Source organism: Manacus vitellinus, unplaced genomic scaffold (genome assembly GCF_001715985.3).
Source record: "Manacus vitellinus isolate BGI_N305 unplaced genomic scaffold, ASM171598v3 scaffold_2_pilon, whole genome shotgun sequence".
Lineage (NCBI taxonomy): Eukaryota > Metazoa > Chordata > Aves > Passeriformes > Pipridae > Manacus > Manacus vitellinus.
Window position 1 is genome coordinate 11,399,287 of NW_021940208.1, and position 14,418 is coordinate 11,413,704.

The 14,418-nt window shown below is 37.8% G+C and overlaps 1 protein-coding gene across 7 annotated transcripts in view; it reads left to right on the forward strand.

Annotated features, from left to right (window-relative positions):
• GRIA4 (glutamate ionotropic receptor AMPA type subunit 4) overlaps positions 1-14,206 on the forward strand; it is a 218,112-nt gene extending 203,906 nt beyond the window's left edge. The window contains exons 14-17 of one of the 7 annotated variants that reach the window (XM_018071171.3): positions 3,965-4,079; positions 6,299-6,433; positions 7,777-7,959; positions 13,066-13,178. In XM_018071171.3, coding sequence (XP_017926660.1) covers positions 3,965-4,079; positions 6,299-6,433; positions 7,777-7,911 — 385 coding nt within the window. In that variant the 3' untranslated portion in view covers positions 7,912-7,959; positions 13,066-13,178. Of the gene's footprint in view, positions 1-3,964; positions 4,080-6,298; positions 6,547-7,776; positions 7,960-13,065 lie in introns of those variants that run through there. The other 6 variants (XM_008922754.4, XM_018071174.3, XM_018071173.3 and 3 more) reach the window with 6 other exon arrangements.
• Positions 14,207-14,418: the final 212 nt, after the last annotated feature.

Consider the following 14,418-nt stretch of genomic DNA (forward strand, 5'->3'; position numbering starts at 1 on the left):
TGGGAGCCATTTTTTTTTCCTTCAGCGGCTGAGACTGACCTTACACTTAATTAATGGCTCAGCCGTGAGTGGGTAATGAAAATGCTCCTAAAGCATAGTCATGATTGCATTTTAAATTCCCTGTCTACTAGAATTCTATATTGGTTTCACAATCACTCAGTATTGTGATTTAAATGCTCTAATTACCCATTTGTTGTCCTGAATGCAGCTAGCTCACAACTTCATTAATGCCGTTTTAAAGCTCTGTGATTTTGCTGATGTTGCTGGCTCAAGATCCAGCCTGAGGCTCTTAAAAAACAGCCCTTCCAACAGCAAGTGATTGATGATAGGAGAGGAGGAAATGAGTAAGAAGCCAAGAGAGGAGGTAGACGGGCTAGGAACATGATGAAAAGGTAGAAAATCAGTGCCTCTGTGCCCAGGTTGGGTTGTGCCAACAGCGACTTCAGCACATGGGTGAAGAACAGGGTCTCCTGTGCTGTCACACAGCAGTTTTGCACTATGGCTACAGGGGGAAAATTCTTCTCCATAGATAAAGGGTAGTTTTAGTTATTATTTCTCATATATTATCCTTACATGAATTTCAGGCAGATGGATCCTCTTTATATATAACAGCAGAAATTCAACAGCTGTACACTGGAAAAACTACACTGATTTTCACAAACTGTGCTAGTTAAACTCTAGTTGAAAGTTTAGCCCAATGTTAGTAATTCAGGAATCACTGAATAACTTGAACAAAACCCAAATATATAGTAATTTCCTATTGCTATATTAAGTATACAATACTGAACTTGATGGGAAATTCAATTAAAAATGCTGGATTTATCCACTGGATATAACTTCAGTCAGTACATTATTCTTGTTCACATACAGCAAGCCTTACTGATTTTTAGTTTCTGGCCCCTTTAGTATCAGTGGGACTATTCACCAACTGATTGTGTAATCAATGTAGTAACAAGCTGTAAGCAATTTGCCCTGAGAACTAAGGTGATCTGGGCATGCATCTCCCATGAGAGCTGTTGAAAATCTACTAAAATGAAAAAAACAAACGAAACAAAGCCTGAAGTACATTAAAATTCACTACATCTGCAATCACTTACTGTGATTGCAAAGAGATATTTATGTTGCTATTCTGAAAAGCATAAGCAAAAATCTTCCTTTTCCACTCTGCAACCCCTTAGTCTAGGCTTCTCATATTGGACAACATTTCCCATTGCAGCTGATTTAAATTAGGACAAAATCCTGTTTTGAAAGTGTAAAATATTTTAAAACATTTTGAATGCACAATTTTAAATTTTGCTTGGAGTGCTTCTCCCTGATCACAGCTGGGACTGTCTGAGGGCAGATGCAAAGGACACACCACACAGCCTTGCTAGCGGGGGTGAGAAAGTGAGGGGCAGAGGACAGGCTTCCCTAAGCTTCTACAGTGCCTTCATTCAGAAAGTTTTGCAACAAAATTCTTGGAGAGGAGAAACAAGGGCCTGGCCTCAGTCACATCACTGGCTGTATTCCAGTGAAAAGTGGGAATTGCCTCATCCGTGCTGGCCATTGCCATTGAGTGCTGTTATATAGCGAGGATAGCATGGGAATTTTAAGTGTGAAATTGATTGTTTTTCATAAAGGAAAATCTGAGAACTTCCTTGGAGAAACAGTGCAGAAGGAACTGCAGTTGCAAAGAAGAAAAAAGTCCCTGCCTGATTCAGGCTTTATATGCCTAAACTGTTAATGCTGAAACAAAAAGAAGCAAAGGACAAGCATCTGTTTTCTGACGTGTTCCCGCCTTGCTGCCGGTCTTGATAGTTTGTATCTAGTCCTAGTTATCATTTCAATCCATTTATTCTGCAACAACCCTACAGGCTTCTGATTTTCCAAGTGAGAACAGTACCTGTATGCTCCTTGTATTTGTCATAACCAGCCCTTTTATGCTGATGGGATTTAGGAGCACTAAAATGAGGCTCAGTGCCAGTGTATGACATGTTACAGATGATAGCTAGCCAAATAATATATATTATTTTGCACTTGTACTAGAAGCAAACAGAGGATCATGTTGACAGGAAACTTGCCAGCACCCCAAGCTGCTACCCACTCATTTCACAGCTGTGGGACTCTCATATTCCACTATCAACCTGCACAGCCTGCTGCCAAGAAGCCTGAAGGCAAAATATAAGTTTGAATACTGGAGAAGAGCGAGAAATGGGCATTTTCAGTTCTAGAAGCAGAGTATTCCATATGAATTAAATGTGTGGGATTTGGAAAGTGGATGAAGCTATTTGCTTAGAGGGATCACTTGAGAGTACCTGAGAAATCTTCTCACACAACTGTGTCTGTCAAAAGTAAAATTCCTCAAGAGTAAATGAGGAGACAGGCATCTCAACATCATCCTTTGTTAAAACTAATCTAAGCCCACCATTTGGAGGTGCCTACCTTTTCCCCTTAACTACAGGGAGGCCGGTACAGACAGACAAAGCTTGGGGCATAATTTAGAGGTGAAAAAACTCAGGTGAGGTGAATCCCCCCTTTAGGTACATATCCACCCCTTTAGGTACATACACAAGGAATAACCAGAATGTATGAAGAGACAGGATCCCTAAAGCTAAGAATAGCTTACAGGGTTCAGAAGCGGTTATTTATGTTTTAAATATATATACAAACGTGCACAAATATATTAATACATAAGCACTTGGGGATTTCCAGTTAAAGCAGTTATAGAGTGTAACAAGCCCCTTTCTCTTCAATGGTAACTATCTTAGAAGGTTGTTACACTATACTAATTAATGTTTGCACTGTTTATTTATTTATTAAGTCTTGAATTCATGAGTTAACATTTTAGTAATGGATTATGTCATATTATGAGAGATTAATTTTCCCGTAGGAATCTGCTGGCACACACAGGATCAGGTCCCATGTCATATACCATCACGAGAAGGCTATCTATCACATGCCATTTCTGTTTATCTACCTGCTTTTCTGATATATATTGTATTTGCATGCACACCTGCACATAAATAGATATCCATAGGCTACCACATTAAGAATTGGACAATGATTCAAAGTGGAAAGTACATCAAGTAAGTTTGTTAATAAATTTTATAGATTTTTAAAAAATAAACTGGTAGAACTGCATGAAGTGGGGCATTACCATAATACTCAGAGATTATTCACTGAGTTTAAGTAACTTCAGTGTAAATCCCAGGCAGTTCATAACTTTGAGGCATCAAATTATGTTTAATTTCATTGTTTAACTCTATTACATCAGCCACAGCAAATATCATCAGTAAAAGAAGCTATTCCAAGTAGAAATTTATCATCAGCCTAGGACCCTTTGAACACTGATGTAATAAGTGAGATTTAAGGTAAAACTTTTAATTTTAAAATAGTGTTGAAACAGGAAATGAAAATGAAAGCCTCACTGTCGTGTTCTTAGCTGAAGATAAGGGTATCATTGTAGCTCTCCCTCTGAGTTCTTTGCACACAGACCTATTACAAGGCTGTGCCAAGTGTTTATGGGCAGCAAATTGCATGAAGCATCTTCTTTTCTTGCCAGGATAATTTTGAGGGCAGTAAATGAAATACCTATAGTCAAATCATATTATTAGTTTGTATGCATACAAACTAAGAATAGATTGAAAGCAAGGAACACAAATTAATGTTTCTTAAGTCGTATATCCACTTGTATTCCATATATCTCTGAAGGGTATGTTGTTAATATGTCTAAGCCAATAGTTTTGGGTTCACAGTAATTGCATACTATTTATTTACAAATTTTCCCCAGCAGTATGTGCCTGTTACCTAAAGCGATGGAGCAGGTCCCGGTCATATGTCTGTCTCTAAACCTGGGCCAACAGTACATGACATAGCACCCACTGTGGCCTCTGCTCTGTCACTTTGCAATGCGATTCTATGTAGTTTTACTTGAATAACATAAAATAACATATATAATGTTATTTATGTTATTTTCCACGTGAAGAACTCCTGTAAACCTTGCCGTTTTGAAACTCAGTGAGGCAGGCGTCTTAGACAAGCTGAAAAACAAATGGTGGTACGATAAAGGTGAATGTGGACCCAAGGACTCTGGAAGTAAGGTCAGTCGCTACAGTTCGGGACCTACTATCGTGGTAGAGGAAGTAATAAACAAAATGACTTAGTAATAAAATAAGCAACTGTAGACAGAACAAATCAGCTTTGGCCCATCTTGATGGGGGTCTCGCTTTAATTTAAGGAAGCACTATTGCATTTTATAGTCTTCAGTGATATATAAAGATCATCCTACATGTTCAGAGCATCTCCTTGAAGAAATACAAGGCAGGTTTTTTGCATTTGGGAGAGGCAGGCTGGATTAGTTGTTTCCTTCCTACCTGGAGGGGATGGACTTTTCCCATTGACTATTTAGGAAATGTCCCTTCACATCTTCTTTTGGAGGTGGCCTACCTCAGCATTTTTCTGAAAAGGAGAATTGCTAGCAGAAAGCATTGCCTTTCACTGCTGCCCAGGAGGATGATGTCTGGCTGCCTTTGGGAATGGCCCTGGCTGCTTGAGGAGCCAAGGAGGACTTGAGCTTTGAAGTGAAAGACTTCAATAATTAATCACTTTTTACAGCTTCCAGTGTTCATCCTAATCCATTCCCAAACAGTAGTACTGACAGCTCCAGGGAGTGGAGCCTCTTCTATTTCTCTCTGTTTGGGAACAGACCCAGAAGCAGGTATTTTCTGGTGGCTGGGAAGCACTACAGTCAGTTCCAGCCCTCAATTTGGAAAATCTGGCATTTTTTCACAGTGACTGACTCAGTGTCAGCCTGTGCAGCCACAGCTAAAATGAAAGAGTGACAGGGCCTGCTGCTTGCTGCCTGCACATCCTGAGAGTTACTCAGATAAAAGTAGTGTGGGAAGCAAGCTTTCAACACATTTTGCTTTTTCTGGCAAATGCTTTGAAGAAAGGAGTGAAAACCAGTTAAGAGGATAACAGAGTACCCATAAATGACAGCTGAGAAAGCCTCAACCCACCACCTACATTAGGGCAAATCTTTCTCAGTCCTGTTTCCTCTTTGTTTGCAAGCACAGTGTTAGCAATTGCCACCAGAGGAACAGCCATCTCCAAGATATTCGGACTCCTCTTAGCCAGCTAAAAAGACAGACAAAGCAGAACACAGATATAAGCCCCAATCACCTCTGTACATCCATGGAAAATGTTACTGTGCTAATCTACTGATTACACAATAAATAGTGCCTCCTTAAATTAAATATCCAAATTTTTTGTATTCTTCATAAGTTAAAATTTCATAGAGATTACAATCAGAATTTAAGTACTCTCCATACTTTAGCTGAAGATTATATAGTCGGCATAAGAATAAAGCTTTATAAGTATCTTAAGGCACACAATGTAGCATATGGAGTCAATCCTGAGAGAGTTCCTTGAGAACTATGCTAAAAATGCACAGGGATTTCAAGTCAAAAAAATGTGATTCATAACTCAGCAGTGAAGTATAGAGAAATGTAGAGTAGTAAATACATCCAAGAAGGCAATTGTTTGTAAAATTCTATATATTTAATAATTTGTTAAAGAAGGCTCTCACTGTTATCTAAATTATCAATAATGTGTAAAATTTTATAAATTGCTATTTAGAAGTATACTATTATTGAGCCTTAGTAGTCCATGGGCATGTTCCAGAACTGTATCTATAGTAAAAAGAACCAAAATACAATAATAGGTAAGAGGCAAATATATCACAATGTGTATGGTACAGTGTGCACTGTCAGAGGAAGTGTTTGTTCAAAGAAAGAAATTAAGCCTCACATGTTATTTTCACCTGTCATTTAAGTATCAGAAGCTCAGTCTGGATCTTTTAAATTAACAGCAGTGCCTACCACAAGTACAATTACTGTTTTTTGTAAAGATCAAGCAGAGTCTTGTCTGATATAAATGGATTTCTGGATTCCAAGGCTTCTGAAGAGCTTTACATAAATGCAGTTTCATATCAATGCTGAAATGTCCCCTAAAGAGAGCTAGATATGTCATTGCCTAATTCTCCACTTAATGGAAGCAATGCTTTGCAGTAAGCAAGCAATGACATCCTGATATGTTGGCAATAAACTTATAATATTTTTTATGCCGACCAGGAAAACTAGTTGCTTAAAATACATTTTATAGATCCAGATAGGTCAAATTTTGGGAAAGTGTGTAGACAACTGTTGTTAAATTTCAGCTAAACAATGTTATTTATTTCCATTTCCAATGTTTTAATGTGTGGCTTGTGCTTCTGGGTATCTGTTTTCCAGGGTTAACTGTGTCACTTCTGTTTTCCCAGGACAAGACGAGTGCCTTGAGTCTCAGCAACGTTGCTGGAGTCTTCTACATTCTGGTTGGAGGCTTGGGCTTGGCAATGCTGGTGGCTTTGATAGAGTTCTGTTACAAGTCCAGGGCAGAGGCGAAACGAATGAAGGTGGCAAAGAGTGCACAGACTTTTAACCCAACTTCCTCGCAGAATACCCAGAATTTAGCAACTTATAGAGAAGGTTACAACGTATATGGAACCGAAAGTATTAAAATTTAGGGGTAGGATTTAGGGCCTACTACAGTGAGTGGGTGATGCATCTTGTAACGCAGTGTTGTGACATGTCTGTCTAGTGGTGCTTGCTTCTGAACAGAGCTTTATATTTTGGAAAACTTCAGTGCAAAGTGGTTCAGTTCTTTTGGCTGCAGATGTACAGTATATTATTCTATGTTGCTAATAGACATCTGCATTGCAAGGAATTTTTAACATGAAAAATATATTTTGAACAGCTCAAAGTTGTCGAATCAGTTGGAAGATGACAACTATTTGAAATTAGAAAGTATATATCCGGAGGGCCAGTGTTTAAGTGCTTGATTGGGTAGTCTGTTTTGCTGAAGGTTTGCACTCTACTAGTGACAAATTGCTGCAAGCCTGTATTATTTGATGTTGGCCCTAACTGGAATTTCATTATAATCAAGATTTAGGATAGGCAATGTCACTGAACCATAGTTAACGTAATGGAAGAAAAGGCACTGTTACAAGAAGTCTAAATGTTGTTTTACCTTCTCTCCTTCCTCCCCTCCATGTCCCTTCAACCTCCCTTTGATACATGTTTTATGCTAATTGTGTGGCACTTTTTTTTTCACAATATCCTGCTTCAGGTCAACCTTTGCCCATTCTTAAGAGTCACATAAAGTCACTAACCAGTGGATAGACCTTGATTATTGTCCTCAGCTTTCAGTAACATACCCCTTACTTAGGTCAAGACTAGTGCATTTTAGATATTCACACAGTCATTTTAGAGGCTGAACAATTGATGCTGCCAAGCTGCACCCTGCATAGCTCTCCTGAGTAGGCATGCAGGGGTGGTTTACTAATGTACTTGCTTTCATCTGTACATTGAGTATCTTGCCAACTAATGATTAGACAAATCAACACTCTGACCTTTGGAAATGGCACGTAGCAGCAAATTGAGCTTCTAAATATAACTTTTACATAGCTCCCAAGCTATATGGGCTGCTTTATACATGAATGTGCAGCTAGGACCCTACCCTGTTATGCTACGTAGAGCTCCCTTGCCCTTGCAAATAGCAAGCCACATGTCTCCTCTGTTAACAAAAAACTTAAGCTACATTTTCTGTAATCACTGAGCCATCCTTATAGTGGAAGTAAGAAACAAAGATTTAGGGAAACGAGATGACGAATATAATACTTATGTTGCCACCTAGAAAAAAAAATTGTAGGAAACAACTGTAGATAAAATTATCATTTTTTATTTATTATTTATATAGCGCTGGAGTACACGGCGCTGTACAATAGGTGAAGTGTGCCAAACACATAACAGGTCCCTGTCCCGAGGAGCTTACAGCCTAAAGGCACAGCCGGTACAATACCGAACCATACAGTACAGAGCAAACACAGAGTGAGCAGAGAATGGTGTTTGAGCATGATAGCTGGAGCGCTGCGAGGAATAGGTGGGTTCTCGGTGGGGGGGAGGGAGGGGGCTTGGTGTACGCTGGCCGGGAAGTTGTCCCAAACATACTGTTGCTGTGTAGTTTTCTTTTGTTCCTTGTTGTAGAAGAAGTCATGACCCTGGGTATATTTTAATCCTAACAGAGCTGCCAAATTTCCCATGTAAAAAAAAAAAAAAAAAAAGTGTTAGGTGTGCACTTTGTTCACTAGAGAAAATGTGAGCCAGAGTAGGTATCAAGAGGACTCCAAGGGTATAGGCCAGTGCTCATTACTATGAATTGGTAATCAAGACTTCCAGATGCTAATATTAATCTCCCAAGTTCACTCCCTACTGTCAGTAATAGCAGTCTTAAAAAGAAGTAATCCTGTGCAAGTAACTGTGCAAAATGCAAATGAAGAGTGCTTTTTCCTTTACGTTGTTTAGTGATGTGCTCACAACTGAGAGTGTCCCGAGGCTGGTATAAGAGTCGTAGAAAATATATTCCTTATCAAGTTTACAGAATGCAATACATTCAAAACATAGTCTTAAAGAAAGCAAACAAAAGAATTAAGCTTTCATTCAAATACTGACCTGACCCAAACTGTCTGTGCACATTAAACATGGCATGACTTGACAATCCTCACAGTTCCCACACAGATCTGTGATTTAAGTGCGACACTATGATTATATTTGTAGAATTTTTTTTAGCCTTAATTTTTCTTATAATAAAAAAATAGAGCTAACTGAGTTTTATTTTTTAAGAAAAGATCATTTTAAGGAAAGATCAGCTTTCTTTAAAGCTTGGATTTCCATGGGACTTCTTGCAACATAGAGATTAATTCTTATAGGAAAAATACATTTAAAAGAATAGAAAAAAGATACAAGAATGTTGCATATTTTTAAATTGAAAATTCATGTTTGGGTCAGTCAAAACTTCTAATAGTCACTTGAAAACATTTTAGTGTGCAGACTTTTAAAATTCACAAACAAATCACTAGGATTTTGAGCAAATATTTACAGACTTCTGAAATTCTTCATTCTGCTTATTTGATATAATATTTACCTGAAAAATTTCAGGTGGACTTCTTATAAAAATGCTTATGCTCATATGTGGAAGACTGCCAAGGTCCAGCCATCCTCCCCTTGCCATGGAGGCAGTGAGGGGTACCTGTGTGCTGCACTCTGCACAGGATGACTATGCCATCTGTTGTTCATACATGTGCTAGTCATAAACCCCTGTTTAGCTGGCAGCAGTACAGAGCCCACAAAACTGGTTGCACATATTTCTGCAGAAATATGTCTGTCTTCTGCATTTTGAAACTTTCGATATGTTTATTTATCCAAGGAGTAAAGAGATCGTATTAGAACTAAAACTTGCTAATATGGAAAGATGCTTGGTGGTTCTAACCTGCATGAGTAACCAACATGCTGACTTTTTAAGCTAACATCAAATAGCTTTAATGGTATATGTTTTAAACTAATTTAAAATAGCTTAAATAATCCTCTATTAATATTCATTACCATGTATTTTTTTTTATTTTAGTTTCAACCAGTCAAACATGAGTTACTCCAGGGGAATTCACCCTCCTGCGAGGCAGCAGAAAATGAAGGGCTAGTCTGTATGTATGGACTGGTCTATATGATAAAGGACTAATTTCTATGGGTGGCATAGAGGCATTCAAAAGGGATGATAGGCAGTTGCATCTGCTGAAGGTGGAGAAGGAAGTTTGCTTAAGGAGGGAACAACCCCTTCCTATTCCCTGGGTCAGCAGTTTTCCGGTTTTGTGTATCCATAGTAAGCCCTTAGTATACAAGTGGAGCTGATGCCGAGAACAGTGCAGACCCTAACATCCCTCTCTCCAGCTGCTCTAGGGCAAAGCCCTATACTGAGTTCCTCACCCCAAACCCACAGACTTTTGAAGGGATTATCCTATTATCCAGCCAGCCACCACCACCTCCTCTCTGTGGCTGCATCAGTGGGGCATGAAGCTCAGGAACCAGCTTCCAGCTCAGCTGTCTTCTCTTGCTCTCCTATCCCATGCTATTGTTTATAACTAATGACTGAAATTAATTACAAAACTACAAAAATCAATGAAAAACATTATTTTTACAATTAACTACAAAAAAAGATGAAGTGCTACAGGATGGCTCAGTAAATGTGTAGTGCGCTTATTTTGACTTGTATACTTTTAATTTCATAGTCGAGATAGAAAAATCCATTAAAAGTTCATCTTAGATATTTGTACCAAAGACACCTTCATGTGACCCAAGTACTAGAGGAGTGTAAACAACAAAAGAACCCACACAGGCTAGGATATTTGTATTGCATAGACTGAGGATATTAGTTTCCTAAATTCCCATCTCCCATTAGGAACAAGGCAGTCAGTGTTTTCACATGATTAATTCCACAACTAATTTAATCAAAACTAATGACAAATTTGAAAATACATTATCACTATTAACTGCATACAGTTACTGCTAAGAGACTTTCACAGTTTGGGTAATATTCACAGTACATACCAAGACTTTTCCCTCTAATCCCAGCTGCTCCGGAAACTGTTTCTGCAACCAGACCATAAATCTGAAATTGTAGCAGAACAATTAAGCAGAGTATTAGCCTGGCTTGTTACCTATAGTGTAGTTTAAAATAAAAAGCAGAATCTTACCTGGTTACTTGGCTTTATGGCACTGTCCCAAGTACAAGTTTGACCTGCTCTTCCTGGCTTTGTAATTGTCTGAGTTGTTTCTGTGGTGTGTTGCTGAGCTGTTGTTATCTCTGCCATGAGAGGAGAAGAGTTATTTTCTTGCAGTTTTTTTGCTCTTCTGTGGAAAGCTGCTGAGAAACTGTTATTCTCGTTTAATTTTTAATTTTTTTTGCGGGATCCTTTTTATTGTCTTTCTGTCCCGAGTGTGTTGTCAATGGCCAGAAAGCTATATAGACAGCTACTAAACCACAGTTACACACAACTCATATATCCCCTATAAATCTATGCTCCCTCTTAGATTTCCCAGTGGCAAACTCTGAATGGCCATGAACAGATAGCTGATCAACATAGTGGAGAGACTAGTACATAATGATAACTTTCTGGGAAATTTAGCACATCTGGAGTAAACTGTCTCTTTTCCACCCAAGTTTGCTTTCTAATCTGGTTTGAACTCTCACCCTTCCCCCAAACTAAAGCCCCTTTGTTTTTTTCTTGCCATTGACCAAAACATGTTCTGTGCACTTCTACAGACAGTTACCAGTCCTCAACATCCATTTGCAACAGGACTCTGGACACGCACTGTGTGGTTCTACACCACATTGCATTGTGTCTGTGCTTTGCAAATGCAGAGATTTTTATTTGCTGCTGGGAAGTAGTTGAAGTTTTTGGTACTATATAGGCCCAGGTTCCCACTCCCTCATTACCTCTGCTGCCCTTTTTGTATCTGGGTGTTGTTTGAGGTCAAGATATGTTTGTTAACAGTTCCTGTCACAAAGTACAGTGGCAGCAGGGAAACTTTTCAAAGGGTGACTTTGGGCATTGCAATTGACAATTACCAAAGCCAAGGGTTTTCTACATAAGGGGAATGCCATAATGCCCTTTTCCTGAATTCAGATTACTTGTGAGGGCTGAAGCTTTTAGGGTAATTGATTTGGAAAATTACTTTTATATCCAAACCCCAGATGTGCCACAACAGTCACTATATTTTTGATAACTCCTTTGGAAGGAGATTCTGAGAGCAATACGACATTAGACTGGTGCATTTCCATAGAAGTGCACCAGAAGCAGTGGAAATGTTTGGGAGCTTTAAGGACTCTCCCTATCCCTATGCACTCACATATAAAATGAACTTCACATATCAAACACCAGCTCAGAATTTCACTGCTACCTGAGAAGGAGAAACTGGGCTCAGAGGGATAAAGTTCGAAATGCAGAGATCAGTAATAAGGCAAATAAAATGATATTATGATGTTTGTCATCCCTTTGTTCCTATGTGAATGCACCCTCCTGTCTCTGTTTTTTTCCAATTGGTATTTCAGACTGCATCCCTGCACACCATGTACATGGGTTAGTTTCTTAGGCTATAGCTTCTACTGACTAGAAGTCAGATTTCCCCACTAATATCTTAACATGGTTATCTCTGAAATCTCTTTCAAAGTAGCGTAATTTGGGTGCCTGTTGTTCCAGGTGTCCTTGCTGCATTGTTTCAGCTTAGACACCTTCCATAATTTTAGTCATCTGGAAATCATTTACTCTAAACTAGTCATCTTGGCTTTTTCTATTAACGCATCAGAATGCTCTATTAGATTAGGTTACTAATTTTTGGATGACTTAGATAGCATAACTACAAATCTTTAAATAAATCCAAATTTTTTGCTTGAGTAACTTGGTCACTAAACAAGATATTTTATTCTGATTTATCTAAAAGTAAAGATTTTAAAATAAAAAAAATTAAACCTTCTTGTGGAAAATATAGACAATGTAGAAAACTGTATTTTCTTTCAATACATTACATTTTCTTTGAAAGTTCCCACCTTTTCTAGTTGCAGGGAAATATATATATCTGAAAGAGATTTGAGAACAGTTCTCAGATTTCCTGATACTAAATATGTGCATTGTGAAAAGAAGTAATAATTTCTTTTGATGTGAACCACGGAATTGCCACAAAGATAGATAATCCAGCTATTGCAATTTATAAACTATTTTCAGTAGTTAGATTTTATGTTGACATTCCTAGTTGAAGGTCTAAGCCTATAAACACCTGTGCATGACTTTATTCTCAGATGCAAATGCTGTCAGGTTCATAAAGACCTTTTCACTGTATGTAAATATAGTTTGAAGAAGTTTAGATGAAGGTATTGCCTCATCAGTTAATTTCATTATCAAATTGAGATTTTATATTTAAATTAGTAATGATTTATTGTAATGAAATTTACCCTCAGAATTGCTAGTCTTTTTTCCTCAGTAGGCTTAAATGCTATTTATTATTATTATTTATGATTATTACTATTTTTATATTTAATGTTAACATAAAAAATGCAGATGTCTAAAATTTAATATTTTGGTGTTTGCTGTGTTCTGGTTAGTTGAAGGATGGAAACATTATAACACTTTCCTCTTTTCTGCTTTTTCTTCAAACCCAGCTTACCTTTTCTGAAGCCATAAGAAACAAAGCCAGATTATCCATCACAGGGAGTGTGGGAGAAAACGGACGTGTATTGACTCCCGACTGCCCGAAGGCCGTGCATACTGGAACTGCAATTAGACAAAGTTCAGGATTGGCTGTAATTGCATCGGACCTACCATAAAAACCAAAAAAATAATTGAGTGCCTTAATTAAACTGTGTTGGTGACTGATGGGAACACAGCACAGACTGTAACGACATGGGAGTGTCATTGATGAACCAATAATTTGGCTGAGAAAGGGAAGTACGTCCAAATGCGCCAGACATCATCAGCAACAATGTGTGCATGAGCTCAGCTCGGAAACCCAAACTCAGATTTTATATCAGGAAAATTCATAATTTAGTTTTGTTGGGGGGAGGGGGCTGGGAAGGGTGTATTAACAGCAACAAATTTCACTTGAGTGGACTTAAAACTAATAAGACTTGCCAATTTAGCGCATTAAACTGTGAAGAACATGCTCAGAAAGGACACCATTTTGGTCTTTGTCTTAAGAGAGAGAGAAAAATAGCTATAGAAGTCAATGAACATGCTAACCTGTGTCTCCAGAACATCAATATATACAATGGAAGAATACTCAGCTGTTCAGCTGTAGAAATGAATCACTAAACTGTGATAAAAAAAATAAATATGTAAATCCTGTGAAAAAAATAAAGAAATTATTTACATTTTCTTTGGAAAAAGAGGAATATTGAAACATGCTTGCTTTTTAACTGATGTAAATTCAGTAGAGGACAACACAATTCTTTTTTCTAACCATCTTAGGGAAAAATCATTGCAATAATTGATATAAAATGCCATCACTGTAATAAAATTCAGAGAATTTTTTTTTTTTATAAAAGTTGTTGGTCATCCTCTTGTTTGCTGTTACCTTCATTCTGTTCCATCATTCTGTGTTCAAAAGATTTGCATCTGTCTAATACAAGAAACAAAATGATAAAATGTTTAGAGTACTTCATCAGTCTGCAGTGTAGAATCAAAAGAGACTACGGGTCACTCATGTTACAGATATTATTTATAATCTTGTTCTGTGTAAGAAACTGTGGTTTTTGTACCCACCAAAAAGAATAAAACAACAAATGTTCTTATAATATTGACAGAGCTTGAGTTGTTTTCTGATCATTAGGGATGTCACTTGGAAAAAAAGAAAAGGTGGTTTATTACTTACAACAGGATGCAGTATCTTATCAGAGAAAGTCTAAGTCCCTGCAGATTTTTTAAGTGCTTAAAGTCCCTAGGGAGGAGGGACTCAAAGCAGCCAAAGTATTGTCCTGATTATTCACTAAATATTTTAGTTCTAGTCACTAAAACCC